Source organism: Aspergillus wentii (assembly GCF_001890725.1).
Source record: "Aspergillus wentii DTO 134E9 unplaced genomic scaffold ASPWEscaffold_9, whole genome shotgun sequence".
Classification (NCBI taxonomy): Eukaryota; Fungi; Ascomycota; class Eurotiomycetes; order Eurotiales; family Aspergillaceae; genus Aspergillus; species Aspergillus wentii.
Genome location: NW_024467840.1, coordinates 785,175 through 801,846, shown reverse-complemented (window position 1 = coordinate 801,846; position 16,672 = coordinate 785,175). Strand labels below are relative to the sequence as shown.

Sequence of the window (16,672 nt, the reverse complement as noted above, 5' to 3'; positions counted from 1 at the left end):
TCCAGCGCTGCTTGGGAGCTCCGACATCCGCGTCACTGCTTGGCGCCTAGGTCACGTGGCTACGGCATTATCACCAGTCGAAACGCATTCATGCTTCATATTCCTCAATCATATAAAGAATGGGCCATAACCATTGGTAATTACACGATTACATTCAGCTGGTTCCATCCCCGTGCGCCATGTCCGATATCCTCCTGTGTACCATTCTCCCAACACTGTCCAACGCCTGCCAACCCATATCCAGATGTCCATCGAAATAAGATTACTGCTAACTATACTAACAGACTGATTAAGATATTATTAAAATAGCATCTCAACTTAATAAGGGACTGCTACTGGCTGTCCGGCCGGCTGCTCCAACTGTTTCCCCTTGGGCTCTTCGTACCCAGCCTCTAAAGGTGCACCTTCTGCTGCTTCTTTGGTGGATCCATACGCAGTGTCAAACGATTCTGGCTCTGCAACAGGTGGGGTTGCCTCGGCTCTTCCAGCAGATGAAGCCAAAAGGGCAGCGGATGGCTCACCGGCCGAGCTTTGAATAGGCTCGACGGTTCTCTCCCACGAACGAAGATCACTCTCTGCGTCTTCGAGGACCTGCTTCGCCTCACCGGCATATTCGTACGCCTGTCGTGTGTCTCCAGGAACGACGGGGGTATCGTCGAGATAATTGAGCAGACGACGGGAGTGGCGAGCAAGGAGAATCTGCTTCTCTGCGCGTTCAACAACCGCCGCCGTGTGAATGTCAAAGGCCTCCTTGAGCTTCTGTCTGGTCTGTAGAAACTGTTTAGCATACTGCCGGCATTAAATCACTGGGTGCATTGAACATACCACATTGGTCAACTGAGCTTCAGCAACGAGGTTCTGTGCCTCCGCGCGAACCAACTCATGCTCCAAGGTTTCCAATTTAGGACTCGTCGGCTCCTTCCACTTCAAGCGCTGAATCTCATCGGCAATCTTGGCCCTCTGGTCCCGCGACGGCTGGACAGAACCCTCCGTATCGCGCACCTGCTTCAGAAGGCTCCGGTAATCCTCCAGACTCTGCGCAAAGATATCTTCCTGTTCGCCCATCTCCGCCATCAGCACGCCCAGCTTATCCGAGATGTCCGAGACGGCCTCGTCCTCGGTTGACTCGCCCCAGTCGGACAGCTGTGCGGCGATAGACACGCGCTCTCGGCCTGCGGTTTCGTGGGCGCCGATGGCTGCGTTCTCGTTCTTGACGAGACGAGCCATCTTTTTGCTGAGCTCGGGCTGCTGGAGGCCGCGGAAGGTGGCGATACTGAAACGGTGACGACCGGCAGCAGCCTGGTCTCTCTTTCTGATAGACAGTGTTCGATTCCTGGGTTGTCAGCGGGCTTGATAATACATCCAGTGATAATCACGTACATTGTTGCGACTGATATCGAACAGACACACTACAATCACAGAATGTAGATGAAAATCTCCCTTCTTCTTCTTGGTGGCGATCAGTTGGAGTCAAATTCGTGACAAGAAGGCAAAGACTCGTTCAAGACAAGAATGCGCCTTCCTTAACGAATTCGGATGTATGGATCAACTTCCGATACACTCAAGATTGATGATGACCAAAGATGAATCCGGAATATTAGATACTTTAAATGATATCGAACAGCACGGCTTATATTATGCTTTTTTTTTGCAAGGCGATAAATGAAATGAAGGGGTTGCTTGTTCGTGACGTCATGCGGGATGGGCGGAAGCTGAAGTCATCGCCGGTTGCAGTCATACTCTGACGATGGATTGAGCTGTCATAGAGTTTGATATAGATGGGCTCATAGATGGATAGATGGATAGAGATGGGATGGGGATAGATGAGAGTGTGTAGTGGGTATGATTTACACTGAGATTCTCATAATCGGATGTTTTTTCCGCATCTCCACTGCACATAAAGCCATGATCGACTCATACTACACATGAATCAGAGTATGGACCACTGGATCCAATCAGATGTTGCATTGTGAGTTGAGCCCTTACTAGCTACTACATACTAGAATAAATATGGCAGCATACAATGACAACGATATACACGACGGATGGAATTATAGAAAGAAGTACAAGGATGCTTATCTTTGCATACGGGATGTTATTGATATAAGCAAGACGTAGATAATTAAAGACAAAGATATTTTTGATGTACTACTTACTATCTTGAATGAAGTGTTACGGATCATTCGTCTTGAGAATGTCCATCTATATATATACTCGAATAACATTGTACCCCCTGCCAGATAAGGATGCACTCTCCATAATGCTCTTTGGTGCCGGACCCTATTCCTCCTGGAGGTCATATTCATTCAGATCGATATCTTTGAATTCATTAAGAGAGATGTTGAATGGAGGATACTCTCGATGCTTTACAGCATAATATGGGTATACCTAGAATAGAATAGAACAGACAAACTACACGACCAACACAATAAATCCAATCCAAATAATCCATCAATAAATATAAATATAAATAAAACAAATCACCCCCTCTCAATAAACCTCACCTCCCTCCGATTCCTCCTCCACTCCTCCTCCCCCGGATCCACATACTCGACGAACCTAACATCCTCCCTCGACGGCCTCCGCCAGAAACTCCTCTCAAACGGCATCAGCGATTCAGCCCTCGTGCGGATCCTCGTCCGTCGCGTGGTCGTATAAGATGGCTGAGGCGAGTATGAGTGGCGAGGTGAGAAAGATACTGGTGGTGGGGGCGAGAGTGAACGAGAGTGAGAGTGCGAGTCATGATGGGCATGATGGTGCGAGTGGTGGCTGTGATACGAGTGTCGCGGGGAGCGGATATCAATATCTGTGCTATTATCGCTGGAACAGCTGGATGCTGAAGATGCAGAAGAAAAAGAACGTCTGCGACGTGGATATGAAGCGCGGAGAGGACGGGGTTTCTTGTACTCCGTGATGCGGATGGAGGGGGTTTCGTCGTCGATTTCAACGAAGCACATGTCTATTTTTCGCTTGAGTGTGTGGCTGTAATTTGTATAGTGGCGATATAGCAGCACAAAGTAAAAGGCTGCGAAATAGACGATGCTGTAGAAGATGTAAAGGATGGTGATGATGATCGTGGAGACGGTGAGGAGGACGGCATGGTATATGCGCCGGCGATGGCGATAGGGGATATAAGGAATATATCGATCCATGGTGGTGGATATCAGCCGACATTAGAGATAATATCATCTCTTTTGAACAAAACTACTTCCTAGATGCCAGTCATTTATATCCATCAGGTGGATTCGCCCACCCGGTGATGGTGATGGATGTTGCTATCGCACAAGTGACAGCGTCATGTGCTGACGATCTTCTGACTCCCCCACAACATCAATACTTAAGGCTAATTCAGAGCTGTGCTCGACTTTATTCAAAATTATCCATTCATCAAATTCCAAGATGAATTCATTTTAATTGTACACCAGCCCTCCGAGTGAAGAAAACAGACACAACGCTCATCAAATGGTACAGACCGGAAACACCCCGTATAATAACCTGCATTTACCCTCAATCAGAATCGAATCCAACACCTGTCAACCCACCTAGGACATATCGTCCGCGTCATGATGGTGGGTGTTTTCATTATCCGACGCGTGGAAGGCGTCCCCAAAAGCCGAGTTGTCTAGATCTGGAAGATCCAGTCCCTCGTTCTGTTCGGTATATGCGGCAAGCGCATCGCCAGCGCTGTCCATGTTGGTAAAGTCGAAGTTGCTGGTATCAAGACCAGTGTCTCCGGCACTTCCAGTGTTGCCGGGGGTCAGACCTTGCATCCCGCTGCCTGGTGTCCCTGCCCCTTGGCCGGGAATGTCGCCAGTCGTAGTCTTGTCCTGGTTCTTCTTTTCGTCATTGACCATGACCCAATCCCCAGTTTCACCCGCCGCTGTTGGATGGCCACCTCCCATGTCCATCTCAACATCCAAGCCACCTATACCTTGCTGGCCTGCCGGCTGCGGTTGCGCGGGGATGTGAGAGGCGCCATGTGGGCCAGGAGCAGCGGCTGCTGGTGCTGATGCTCCCTGGTTGACTGCTTGTGATGGAGAGGTGAATTGATTCAGAAGATCATCGGCCGCATTCTCCATGTCGATATCGCCCTCCACATTGCCGTTCTGCGCCTTGGGTTCCGGTTCAATCTTCTCCAACAAACCACCCTTTTGCACACACGAGACCTTGGGTTCCGGCACAACCTGCTTCTGCCACGATGCTTCCACCTCCTTGACGACGTCATCCACCTTGAATTTCGGCTTTTCTTCAACGACCTCAGGGGTGCCTTCCTCGGTAGGAATCTCGATGCGGCCTTCCAGTCTCCAAGTCTCTGTTCCAGTAGCAGCGGGGTCGGTCACGGAGTCACGGAGTTTAAGCTCGGCATCCTTGAGCACGGAACTGCGGTTGAACTTTTCCATCCTCCGGGCATGACGCTTCTTCAACTTTTCAATCTCAGCGGTCATATCTGCGACCTTCTTAGCAACCCGGTCGGCAAATTCCTCAGCCTTGGCGGGTTCCAACTTGGTAGCTTGTGTAGAGTCGTCTTTGTCATCCTTGCCATCCTTGTCTTTGCCCTCAGCGCTTGAGGGGCCAACAGGCGCATCAAAGAAGCCACCAGTTAGCTGTTCAAGTTCACCCTTGCGTCCCAATCCCAACGACACTGGTTCAATCTGGCTGATGGCGTAAGGCGAAGCAAAAATCTCCTCCATCCACTCGTGGTGCTGTTGATATCTCATCTTGCTGACTTCTCTAGGTGTCAAAAGGTCCATCATGTCTCCGGCTGAAACGTCCTCATCCTCGAGCGCAAAGTCGGCTGTTGCGGCGCTCATGGCTGCAGACGAAGCGCGGTGTCCGCGCGGCGCCTTTACAGGGGTGGCACCGGCTGGGACAGGCATGGGCTGGCCCGCTGCGGCATAGTATGGTTGACGTCCAACCATTGCATTGGGATAAGGTCCCTGTGGCTGCGCAAAGCCCTGTGGGGCCATCTGTGGTGGGAAGTTGATGGCGGGCCAGCTGTTCCGATCGTGCAACATAAAGTCCTTGCGGGCAAGCTGACCTTGACCCTGCAGGAATCGTCGTTGGGCCAGCATGCTCTGAACTTGAGGGAGGACGGGGATTCGGTTTGCGGGGACATGGTCGGTGGAAGGAGCTCTCGAGTAGTGAACGATCCACAGCGACGGGTCGGCAGGAGGAATGTTGGGGGAAGGAACTTTCGGGGGCAGCAGACGATAACGTCTACGGCAGTGGATAGCGGCGGGCTCGTTTGGTGGGTGGTAACCACTGCGGTGAAGCCACATTTCAACGGTCTAGCCTTCTGTCAGTAACCAGTAGCATCACGAGAAATCGCAGGGCAACATACGTGACCGCGGGCTTCGAAAGTAAAAGCCTGTTCGACATCAGCCCAGACATAACCGTCACTGGCGAAGTTTGTCCCCAGGTGATTCAGCGGCTGCCAAGTGAGCATGACAGAGCCATCCGGGGGTCCATCTAGAAAGGTCCAGTGCATCGGCTGCATTTCGCGGACGACCTTGGGCGCGGAGAGGAGGTATTCCACCACGGTATCGGTGGGCATCATATGCATCAACGGGTAGCGATGCCGCGACACAAGATGCATGTGCGGCAGCTGTAGAACGTCACAGTAACATTAGCTATCCAAGCTCGAATCGCAGATGGCATCACGGAAGTAAACGTACCAGCTGCGCGGGGACACGACTCGCTGGGTCGTCCATTGTGATCGGAACCCCGTGAATGGGTAGAAACAAGATATCAATGTAGTCGCAAAATATTCTAGAGTTCAATAAACAGCAAGAATTGACGCATCAAAGATGGGGACGGCAATTTGGGGGTTGTCGACCTGGAGGCGCTGCGAATGCCTGAAAACGCGACGCGGAATTTTGAGGTTCCGTAGAGAGAGGAGGATGCGGGCGGGGAGAGAGACCAGAAGTGCAGGACACCTGAGGAGTCAGGCATCGACATTGTAAAGGCTGGGATGTAAGGATGCATGTCGAATTGCTTCATTTGCAAAGGAATTGGCTAGCCACTGATTTATTGTAAGATTAAGTTCAATTGAGAGCGAGGAGAGTTTATGATCAGCACGGGGTCTTAAACTGACGCGAGTCTAGATGCTATTTCTATTCGTTCTATAAGATCACTGCAGAATTGACCATTGTGATGCTAGGAATATGTCGCATGATAGGTATTCAATGATATACTCGTATTGTTCTTCTAATCGCAAGGGGTATAATAGATAGCAATTGGAATGTAGAGCGTTTCGAGTGGTGCTCAGTCGTAGTTCAGAATAGAGTCATCGGTATAGACTCTAATCCACCCATGGTTCAATCTTCCATCTTTATTCAATCGTCTGTCTTCCGTATTGCATTGATGATTCTTAATACGGCATCGAATATGTTTAGATTGATTGGATTGACCATAGTCAACCAAGACCAAGCCACAGCCAGAGAGTGGAGCATGAACTGTGAGCGTTAGACGACGTAGATAGCATCAATAGCCAATGCACGACATACCTTTCCAGAATGACTCCGTAGAATTATTGAATGTGCAATAAATTCTCCGACAGCAGAAACTGCTCAATGTCTCAATTGTTGTGTCTGTGAGTCAACAAAATGTGGCGGGTGTTTGAGCAGCAGCAAGGCGTGTATCCCTTCCACGGCCAATGCAGAGGCTGGCAATAGTCTCAACAACGTGAATGGCCATGTTTGACTGCTGTTAATCTTCCAGATGCATCTGATACTGCCAGTCCCCCCATCGTGGCTCTTGTGATGTCCACGAGAGATGATGTTGTGATCATCCTCAGCTGCCCCGGAACGGGAAGATCGTCGTTGCTTAGGTCCATTCGGCTATGGAGATGGCTTCTTCCTTCCACCAATAATGACTTCATTTCGAAATCGTTTGGGTCCATCGCATGAATCGTCTTGATTTCATTGAGTTTATCCAGCTTGGATGATTTTTTCCTTTCTTTTGACTCAAATGCAGGTCCGGATTCTTCCTTTTGCTTCCACCTCCATCTTCTCCTCCTTGACCTGCCATCGACGCGCCTCTGGCCCACCCCCTCGCAGCTTCAACATCGCAGCCTCGTTGATGCCCCGTCGCTTTAGCTTTTGCAGATCTCGCAATAGATCCAGCGATGGTCCCGCCTGAGGATCCATTGCATCAGTCGCCTATATAATATCCCGGGTTTCTCCAAACTTCTGCTCCATCATCTTATCCATTAATCCTAATCATCTTAATCTTAATCACCACTCCTCTCTCTCTTCCTCTTATCCTCATCTTTGTTCAATATGGGGTTCTTCGGGAAGAAGGATTCCTCGAATCCAGATGTCATCGAAACCATTCCACCTGAGCAGGACTCGGAGAAGCAAATCCCTCTGCACGAAGATACCGCGCTTCCTCAGATTCCTGCGCCCGTCATTAAAATCGACCCCGCCGTTGAAGCTCGACTGTTGCGCAAACTCGATTTTAGAGTTCCTATGCTGGTTGGCTTTTTCTGTAAGTTGCTCTGTCAACGCATCTCTTGATGATGTCAAGCTAACAGTGTCGCAGTCGTGCTCGCTTCTCTCGACCGCAGTAACATCGGAAATGCCAAAATCGCGGGCATGGAGGAGGATCTCGGCCTCACGTCGGAGAAATACACATGGCTTTTGACCATCTTCTACATTTCATATGCGATCTTTGAATTTCAAGCGTTGATGTGGAAAGTCATGCCGCCTCATCGGTGGGCGGCCATTACTGTGCTTGGCTGGTAAGTTGCATTCGCAATGCGCTCGCATAACGCAACATAGCTAACTAGATGCAGGGGTATTGCTTCGACATGTCAAGCTGCGGCTCAGAACTGGCAGGGTATGATGGCTTTGCGATTTCTGATGGGTAAGTTAGCCAAAAATCTCAAGCTCATCCATATACTAATGACTCATTTAGGTATCTTTGAAGCTGGATTCGGACCTGGTGTCCCCTTTCTGCTATCCTTTTTCTACCGTCGTCATGAAATCGGTCTTCGCTGTGGTCTGTACGTCGCTGCCGCACCTCTGGCAAGTACATTTGCCGGTGCCCTCGCCTACGGAATCACATCCGGTCACTCCAAGCTGGCCAATTGGCGACTGCTATTCCTCGTGGAGGGTATTCCCACCTGTCTGGCCTCTATTCTGGCCTGGTTCTTTCTGCCCGATAACCCAGCGTCTGCTACATTCCTCACGGAAGAAGAGAGAGAAGTCGCCCGTGCCAGAGCACTCCGAAGAACAGGCGAGTCCGAAAAGAAGCGTGGACTCAACTGGAAAGAGCTCGGCGAGACTCTACTTGATGCCAAAGCGTGGCTCACTGCTGTATGTCTATTCCCCATCCATCTACAGGAAATCACAAAAGCTAACACCACACAGCTCATGTACTTCAGCTGCAACGTCAGCTACTCCTCTCTCCCCGTCTTCCTCCCCACCATCCTAGAAGACATGGGCTTCACCTCCATCAACGCCCAAGGTCTCACCGCACCCCCTTACTTCCTCTCCTTCATCATCACAATCCTAACAACCTACATCGCCGACCGCCTCCAACAACGCGGCCTAATGATCATCTTCCTCTCCATCGTCGGCGCAGTCGGCTACATCCTCCAAGCAACCTGCACCTCCGTCGCCATCCGCTACTTTGGCGTCTTCCTCGCTGCCTGCGGTGTCTTCCCCTCCATCGCGAACGTCCTCCCCTGGGTCGTGAATAACCAGGGCTCCGACTCCCGCCGTGGAATGAGCGTCGTCATTCTGAACATCGTCGGCCAGTGCGGCCCGTTCTTGGGAACGAGTATCTTCCCGAGTAGTGAGAGCCCGAGATATATCAAGGGTCAGTCGATTTGTGCCGCTTTTATGTTCTTCACTACCCTGCTTGCTTTGGCGCTGCGCACGCTCCTGGTTTGGGAGAATAAGCGTCTCGATAAGAAGTACGGGCCTGTGGAGAAGAATGAAAAGGAGGAGACAGTCGGTGATGAGAACTACGGTTCAACTTTCCGATATGTGCTATAATGTTTATATGGTTTGATTTTCTTGCGTAATGAGCGATTTGTTTTGATCGGCGTTTGATGCAAATATTTGGCATGGCTTATGATGATGACTACGTTGATAAAAGTACTATATATAGAACAATCTATTCAATGTCGATAAGACCCTGATCGCTATCAATGTCTGCTAATCTGTACAATCTAGAGCAGTGATCTTTCCAAGTATACATTCCATATCCTCACCATGATTGTCCAGGCAGAGCCTCCAAGCGGTTATAAGGAAGAGGACGAGCACCAATGATACTACTCTCATCCGATGAACTCTCCCCATCTGGCACAGGACTCTTGAAACCAAACAAGCGATAAAATGGAACATCCACAAAGTACGACGAATACACATATTCTCTCCGCCGCAGCATCTTTCCAAGACCCCCGTGCGGACCATCACCCCAATGAAAGATGCGATCTAGGACCATATGATAGCTACGTGCATCATCACGGGGATCAACATGATCGAAGCCGTGCATCTTTTTCTCCAGCAACCGTTTTAAATACCACATTCCAAACTCGGTATACGAATTGCCTTGCATGAATTTCTGCAGTTGAGGAAGTCCTCGAAGGTGGAGTTTATCTTCCTTCGTCTGTGTTAAGGGCTTTTTGTAGTACGTTTCGTGGCCGACTGACAATGCTATCGCAATGTAGATACACTTGCACTCCCTCATTTCCACAAGGTCATACCGGCCCCAGAACAATTTTATCTCGGAGGCTTGTGTCTCCCATTCGTCGGGCTCGTTGGACAAAGATGCATCACCGGGTTGATGGAACAGTTCAGCGTATAATTGAATGCGCAACAACGCGCGACGCATACGAGGCCAGGTGGGAGGATCCGACCAGCTATCCGAAGCAGGGGTGTACGAAACCGGAGGACTATTCTTGCAGAAGAGAGGCGTATGAAACACTCTCACAGATCCCCAAATACGGACTGCATATGCGAGGTAGAACTCGACGGCATTCAAGACGCGAACCATGTACTCGAGGGAGGCGGGATCGCGAAGAACACATCGGGGAAGAGGTCTTGTTTCTCCATCACTGAGGAAGTAATATGTGAAAAAGTTTCGGAGCTCTGTTGTACCCCGTGGACAGAGAGAGCGGGCTGCGATGATGGCGTGGAGGAATTGTGTTAGTAGCGGGTCGGCGAAGGACTCGGTGAGGATATCTTTGGTGATGGTGGTGAAGTAAGAGGATAATGGGGTGGCTAGATATGGGACAGCAATGATGAGGTTGTGCAGAGTCTGGAGGTCAGTCAGACCGCACATGATGGACGCTGTAATGTCCCATGGAAGATGGATAAACATGGACGCCATGATGATATGATAATAGTTGTATACAGAAGAGAGAAGCCATAGTGAGCGGAGATGATATTGATTATACTAGTGATACTCTGTATGCAGGTTGCACTTGCTGTTTTTGTCAACACAACATGATATCTACAGACTCATATAATATCTTCGTCTCTTTCATCTCTTCAACACTGGAAAAATAAGATAAAGCATTGCAAATTACAGAAAGTATATTCATCGGGCTGTTAGCTCAGGGGTAGAGCGCCCGCTTCGCATGCGGGAGGTCGTGGGTTCAATTCCCACATAGTCCATTCTTTTATCTTTTTTTGAACATCAACTTTATTCATTGATGGAGAAAACGTGGAAGTATTTCGAGTATGAAGCAGAAGTAAGTTGATTCCCAGATGCTGATATCCGATATCTAGTTATCTGAACTTTTCTCTGACAGCCACTCTTTTTTCAACAGCCTCCACTGTGTTTTTCGCTCTTCTGCATGCTCCCTAACAGTCCTCATCAGGCCAGTCTGCTTTGTATTCATCAGCTGCTAAGAAGTTAGCAATAAGCCCAACAAAAGAGAAGGAACTTGAATACTTCATGTTTTTTATTCTGCTGTTTTTTAACTGCGTAAATGGGGAGATTTCATTGTATGGAGGTGAGCTTGATGATTTGGTGTCGCTATGTAGGCAAGATAGGCTACAGTTTAGGATGACATCGAAATTACACCGATATAGCAATACAATACTTCTTGGATATAATAATGAGATCAAACAGAACTAGATGCAATCCAATGGTATATATTAACGTAAATACATATGAAACCCATATTCAGTCTAGTTTAGCAGGGCTGAGATATCATAGAGATAAAATTGCGCCCCCACACAAGCTCCAGTGGAGACTCGAGTTGATATTGGTACTGGTCATTAAAGATTCGATAGTGTCACTTGGCAAGAGTAATAATATATGTAATAATAATAATAATACAAAGAAATAATCATACATAAGCAATATCAGCCATCGATGGCGAAATCACTCATACTATGCAATATTCTTGCTCTGTTCTTCTACCCCGCCGTTCGGTGATATATCCCAACTAGGCGTTTTGCCAGGATGCTGAAACTGCCAACATAACCACACCTTTTAATTTACATCTCTATCAACATGAACAATAATGTCTATTCTATTCTCTTAACCTTCTTCCAGATAATTAAATCTGAATTGATCTAATTCAGGTACGAACTGGTGGCAAAGACGGAGAATATCCAGTCGCCAATCAACGTCCGCCCTGCTCGGAAACCACCCGAAGCTAAGCTTTTTCAATGCTGAAACACGCGATGATTTTTCACGCAGTGGACTTTTCCCACTCACGATGGCCTCGTGTTGGCCTCTCGATGGGGACGGTGGATTCGTCGAAATGGCGTGATAGGGCCCGTGGGTCTGTCATCCAGATTCTGTTCATAATGAACTGTTTTCTCCATTCGTCTTGTCTTGGATTCGGACTTGTTATCCTCACCTACTCTGAAATCGGGTCAGTGTTGGATCAGCTAATATGGTATGGTTCTGTTGCCTCTGTGCTATGGATTTATCAAGGCTAACTGAACAAGAGTGCAGACCCGGCATTCAAGACGGACGCAAAAGCCCTGTCGGTCGACCAGGAACGTGGCATCGTCGAGGAACATGAGGCAAAGAACCTGTCCAAAGGACTCGTCCAGCGCCATGTGCAGATGATTGCTCTTGCGGGCGCAATTGTAAGTTGTCTCTGTGCGCCAATGTCTGTTGTGACTTTCTAACCTTCTCGTCCGACAGGGCACTGGTCTTTTCCTTGGTCTCGGCAGCTCCATCCAAACTGGAGGTCCCCTCGGTTCGTTGCTAGGATATCTTCTCGTCGGAGTCGTCGTATGCGCCGTCCAACTTGGTCTCGGTGAGGTATCGGCCCTCATGCCCGTCACTGGTTCGTTTGTCCGCCATGTCGAAGTCCTCGTCGACCCAGCCCTCTCCTTTGCCGTCGGCTGGAACTTGGTCTATCAAGCATTCATCGGCGTGCCTAGCGAAATCTCGGCCGCGGTGGTCTTGATCCAGTACTGGACCGATCTCAACTCGGCCATCTGGGTGACCGTCCTCATTGTGTTTTCCGCCATTGTCGCCTTCACCTTTATCCGAGTCTACGGCGAGATTGAGTTTTCCCTTACAATCTTAAAGATCCTCCTCGTTCTTGGAATCGTGTTGATGGGATTGGTTATTGATTTGGGAGGTGTGTCGGGACAGCCTCGTCTGGGATTTCATTACTGGAAGACCCCAGGGCCGATGGTGGAGTATATCGCGACCGGGTCTTGGGGTCGATTCTTGGGTTTCTGGGCTGTCATGAACAACGCCGTCTATTCGTTCTACGGCATCGAGAGTCTGTCCATCATGGCGGCAGAGATCCGGAATCCTCGCCAGAACATCCCCAAGGCTTGCAAGAGGGTGTTTTTTCGTGTAACCCTCTTTTACCTGCTGGCTGTGTTTATCGTGGGACTGCTGGTTCCGTCCGACGATCCTCGACTTTCAGGGGACTCTGGAACAGCTGCTCAGAGTCCGTTCGTCATTGCTGCCGTGGACGCGGGTATCAAGGTGGTCCCGTCCATCATTAACGCAGTCGTCCTGAGTTCGGCATGGTCTGCTTCTAACCAGAGTATCTTGACCGGCACTCGAACGTTGTATGCGCTGGCTCTGAAGGGCCATGCGCCCAAGATGTTCCTGCGAACGACATCCCACGGTGTTCCGTGGGTATGCGCCATTGCCCAGATGACCTTTGCCTGCCTGGCCTATCTCACCTGTTCCAACAGTGCCTTGACGGTGTTCAACTGGATGGTGGATTTGACTGCGGCCGGAGTCTTGGTCTCATGGGGCACGATTGCCCTGAACCATATCCAGATGTTGCGCGGCATGAAAGCGCAGCAGATTTCTACCAAGGAATTACCTTGGCACAACTGGTGGAGTGGTGAGTACTTCATGTTGCTGGGAGGGAACATAGCTGATGATAACTAGTATACCTGTCTTGGTTTGCCCTTGTGATGTGCGTTATCTTCCTGCTCACAGGAGGATTCACCGTGTTCACCAAAGGCAATTGGGATTCGGCCACCTTTGTTTCTGCATATCTGTACGCTCTTCCCCGAGTCAACAAAACGCACAAAAATACTAATCCAAATGCAGAGATATCCCCATCGTCCTCTTCCTCTATCTCGGCTACAAATTCTTCGTCAAAACCAAGCTCGTCTCAGTACATGACATGCCTCTCCGAGAAGCCCTGGATGAAGCGCACAACGACCCCGAAAACGTGCCTATCAAGACCAACAAATGGTCGCGATTTAATATTCTGTGGGGATGACCGGGTGTTTACCTCGCACCGTTAAAAGGGTCTCCTTTGCATAACTTCCATTCAACTGGATTGAATTGAATTTGTTAGACCTGTGGTCTCAACAAAAAATGAAGCTTACTCAACATATTTCATGATAATACGACTGGACATGCTGTTTGGCATTTGTATATATACCCCAAAAGAGCGAGAGAGAGGATATGGTGGAGTGATATAATTGAATGGAGATATAACAGTTAACCAATAAATAATTGGCACTGTGATGAAGCAATAAGCATTGAAATATGATCAGTCAAGCAATCGTATTCGTACTATCGGAGTTAAAAAAGATAGTCAAGACATGATGACGTCGTCAAAGACGGGCTGTAGTGTAGGGGATGGATCTTCGGGCGGTTATTAAAAGGGCGTGGCGCAGCTTAAGCATGGAGATCGCAATGCTTGGACGGTTGAGATCTATCCATGACAGGAACCTGACTTGGAGGTAGTTTGAGATTGATGAATGCAGTTAGATGAGAAACAGAATAATCTCTGCAAGAACTGAATGCAGCATGAATCGTTGCTTTTGGAAGGTTTCACAGCGGGCGAAACCGACTGCAACGACAGAATCACGTGATCTGGTATAAGATGAAGCCATGACGTTTTGACGTTTGGACGAACTCGTGTTGGAGATATTTTCAGAAACATGACATGTCGGTCTGTCTGGGAATATCTACAGCTGAATACAGTTATCATGGATGATGGGAATGGATTCAGGGCAACCGACCCTTAATAATATCAACCATGGTGTTGTACCCACTCATCCTGACAACTGAACCATCAGAGTAAGTATCCCTGATCATCCTGATCATCCTGATTACGACTTCCGTCCGTCTCCTGTGGCTCGAGATCCAACCAACAAACCGCCCTCCACTCTCAAAGTCTCTCGGATCGACACGCTTTTTAACCCAGCAAAAATGATGTCGCATTTATCTGGGGCCTCTGGCATTCTGAAATAATTCCCGTGGCTCACCCGTGCTTCTTCCAAACCCTCTTCCACTCCCCTCTTGTTTCTCTCTCCCCCAATCTGGACCTCGTTTTTTGATCAAAATGTTCACGTCCAGTCCTTGGCGGCTCTGTAGGGCTCTCTGTAGCCCTTTAGGACTGCTTTTTGCTGCGCAGGTCACTCAGGCTATTGATTTAAATATCGACGATACCCGTATGTTTTTAATATCCTTGCTGAAACTGCACCAATCCTTTTCTCTCTTTTTATTTTCTCCGCCTCCGCTGCAAGGTACGGGAAGGATTCAATTGGGCTAATTTCTGACACATTCTGCATATTTTAGAATCTATCAAGGATGCCGCTAGCAATGCCGCTTACGGTTCGATGGTTTGGTATAAGGGTAACGAGACCGGCCAGATTCCTGGTGCATTTCCGACCAAATGGTGGGAAGGCGGAGCCTTGTTCTATTCGCTGATTGAGTATTGGTATTTCACGGGCGACGACCAATACAATGAGGTTATTCAGCAGGGAATGGAATGGCAGGCTGGTGAGGGTGATTACATGCCTGCCAACTACAGTAGTTATCTGGTAAGGCCAATTTGCGATCACGAGAGTTTTCAGATTATCTGACATGGTATACAGGGAAATGATGACCAAGTATTCTGGGGTCTTGCAGCTATGACTGCTGCCGAGCTGAAATTTCCTGATGTCAAGGGTAAATATTCCTGGCTTTCTCTCGCGCAGGGTGTCTTCAACACCCAGGCAGGCCGATGGGATACCGCGACGTGCGGTGGTGGATTGCGCTGGCAGATCTTCCCCTACCAAGCCGGTTATGCGATGAAAAACACCATTTCGAACGGTGGCTTCTTTCAGTTGGCTGCTCGCCTCGCCCGTTATACTAATAACCAGACCTATACCGACTGGGCGGAGAAGGTTTGGGATTGGACTGCGTCGACGCCTTTGATGAACAACGAGACCTGGCAAATGGCTGATTCCACCACGCTCGAGACTAACTGCAAGTCTCAAGGAAATGAGCAGTGGTCGTACAACTATGGTTCTTACATGGCCGGTGCTGCGTACATGTACAACTACGTAAGTTTCCCACCTGCTTCGGCTCAAGCACTGACAAAAGAAATGTCACGAACTCCGCTAACAAAATTATAGACCTCTGATGAAAAATGGATGCCGAGAACCAAGGGCCTTCTCGGAGTTATCATGAAGAGATTCTTCCAAAACGATATCATGACCGAATACCTCTGCGAACCGAACGAGGCTTGCAACAACAACGAAATTCTATTCAAGGGACTCATGTCTGGCTGGCTGGCATTTACCACCACTCTGATCCCCTCGACATACGACACCATCATGCCCAAGCTCAAGACCTCAGCCATCGGCGCTGCCAAATCATGCACCGGAAACGGCAACAACACCTGCGGAGTACGATGGTCCCAATCCAAATGGGACGGCTGGACAGGAATGGAAGAGCAAATCAGCGCCACCCGCATCTTCTCCGTCAACCTGATGGACACCAAAAAGGGCGGCGCGGGCCCCGTAACCGACAAGACCGGAGGTGACAGTAAAAGTAACCCCGGCGCGGGCGGAGGCAGCAGTAGCGACGACGACGATAAAGATAAACTCAAACCCATTACAACCGGCGACAAGGCAGGCGCTGGAATTCTCACGGCTCTTTTCCTCGGCGTTTGGGCTAGTATGGTTGTCTGGATGGTTATGGCGGGTTAAAATTGGGGGTTTGCCTGGGATACCTTTTTTTTTTTTTTCAAGTGGATTTTTTTGTATAGTAAATGGTTTTTCTTTATGGTGTTATACATTCAGCTAATTGATTCCCTGTTGATATTCAGAATAATATCTTTTTCTTTTTCAGAATTGTTGATTATCTATTACTGACATCATTGACCGTTCAGCTCAGCTACGATACGACTCTCAGATCCCCCCGCCTATGCCCACCTGCGGGGGCTGCTAACTGCTATTTAATTTCCTTCTCAGCTGAGATACTTCATCAATTC

General features: G+C 48.9%; 8 protein-coding genes and 1 non-coding gene across 9 annotated transcripts; 4 read left to right on the top strand and 5 right to left on the bottom strand.

Moving 5' to 3' along the window:
* Window positions 1-28: 28 nt before the first annotated feature.
* Window positions 29-1,907, bottom strand: ASPWEDRAFT_45968 (Eisosome component PIL1/LSP1 family protein; the record flags this gene model as incomplete). The annotated part of the gene is made up of 3 exons (XM_040836667.1): window positions 29-768; window positions 826-1,333; window positions 1,852-1,907. The coding sequence occupies 3 exons, from the start codon at window positions 1,905-1,907 to the stop codon at window positions 319-321; spliced, it is 1,014 nt and encodes a 337-aa protein (XP_040684070.1). The 3' UTR covers window positions 29-318.
* Window positions 1,908-1,987: 80 nt separating this feature from the next.
* Window positions 1,988-2,393, bottom strand: ASPWEDRAFT_710156 (uncharacterized protein). Its single transcript, XM_040839155.1, has one exon. It carries the CDS (start codon window positions 2,304-2,306, stop codon window positions 2,076-2,078), a length of 231 nt encoding a protein of 76 aa, XP_040684069.1. The 5' UTR covers window positions 2,307-2,393; the 3' UTR covers window positions 1,988-2,075.
* ASPWEDRAFT_45967 (uncharacterized protein) lies at window positions 2,124-3,263 on the bottom strand. The gene has a single exon (XM_040836666.1). The coding sequence runs from the start codon at window positions 3,150-3,152 to the stop codon at window positions 2,481-2,483; it is 672 nt and encodes a 223-aa protein (XP_040684068.1). The 5' UTR covers window positions 3,153-3,263; the 3' UTR covers window positions 2,124-2,480.
* Window positions 3,264-3,267: 4 nt separating this feature from the next.
* On the bottom strand, window positions 3,268-6,067 carry ASPWEDRAFT_45965 (uncharacterized protein). Its single transcript, XM_040836665.1, has 3 exons — window positions 5,676-6,067; window positions 5,342-5,605; window positions 3,268-5,288 (listed from the first exon to the last, which is right to left on the bottom strand). The coding sequence occupies exons 1-3, from the start codon at window positions 5,709-5,711 to the stop codon at window positions 3,543-3,545; spliced, it is 2,046 nt and encodes a 681-aa protein (XP_040684067.1). The 5' UTR covers window positions 5,712-6,067; the 3' UTR covers window positions 3,268-3,542.
* Window positions 6,068-7,280: 1,213 nt separating this feature from the next.
* On the top strand, window positions 7,281-9,002 carry ASPWEDRAFT_121168 (putative MFS transporter; the record flags this gene model as incomplete). The annotated part of the gene is made up of 5 exons (XM_040829049.1): window positions 7,281-7,488; window positions 7,543-7,741; window positions 7,796-7,866; window positions 7,918-8,318; window positions 8,373-9,002. 5 exons carry the CDS (start codon window positions 7,281-7,283, stop codon window positions 9,000-9,002), a joined length of 1,509 nt encoding a protein of 502 aa, XP_040684066.1.
* A 556-nt stretch (window positions 9,003-9,558) lies between these two features.
* Window positions 9,559-10,468, bottom strand: ASPWEDRAFT_45962 (uncharacterized protein; the record flags this gene model as incomplete). The annotated part of the gene is made up of 1 exon (XM_040836664.1): window positions 9,559-10,468. A coding segment is annotated over exon 1 (737 nt), but the record flags the coding sequence as incomplete, so codon positions are not given.
* An 88-nt stretch (window positions 10,469-10,556) lies between these two features.
* Window positions 10,557-10,628, top strand: ASPWEDRAFT_t207. The gene has a single exon. It is a non-coding gene; the product is annotated as a tRNA-Ala (tRNA).
* A 1,112-nt stretch (window positions 10,629-11,740) lies between these two features.
* ASPWEDRAFT_45961 (uncharacterized protein) lies at window positions 11,741-13,850 on the top strand. The gene is made up of 5 exons (XM_040836663.1): window positions 11,741-11,866; window positions 11,919-12,062; window positions 12,121-13,294; window positions 13,342-13,453; window positions 13,507-13,850. Exons 1-5 carry the CDS (start codon window positions 11,864-11,866, stop codon window positions 13,679-13,681), a joined length of 1,608 nt encoding a protein of 535 aa, XP_040684064.1. The 5' UTR covers window positions 11,741-11,863; the 3' UTR covers window positions 13,682-13,850.
* Window positions 13,851-14,755: 905 nt separating this feature from the next.
* Window positions 14,756-16,388, top strand: ASPWEDRAFT_121000 (glycoside hydrolase family 76 protein; the record flags this gene model as incomplete). Its single annotated transcript, XM_040829039.1, has 4 exons — window positions 14,756-14,864; window positions 14,992-15,236; window positions 15,291-15,740; window positions 15,813-16,388. The coding sequence occupies 4 exons, from the start codon at window positions 14,756-14,758 to the stop codon at window positions 16,386-16,388; spliced, it is 1,380 nt and encodes a 459-aa protein (XP_040684063.1).
* Window positions 16,389-16,672: the final 284 nt, after the last annotated feature.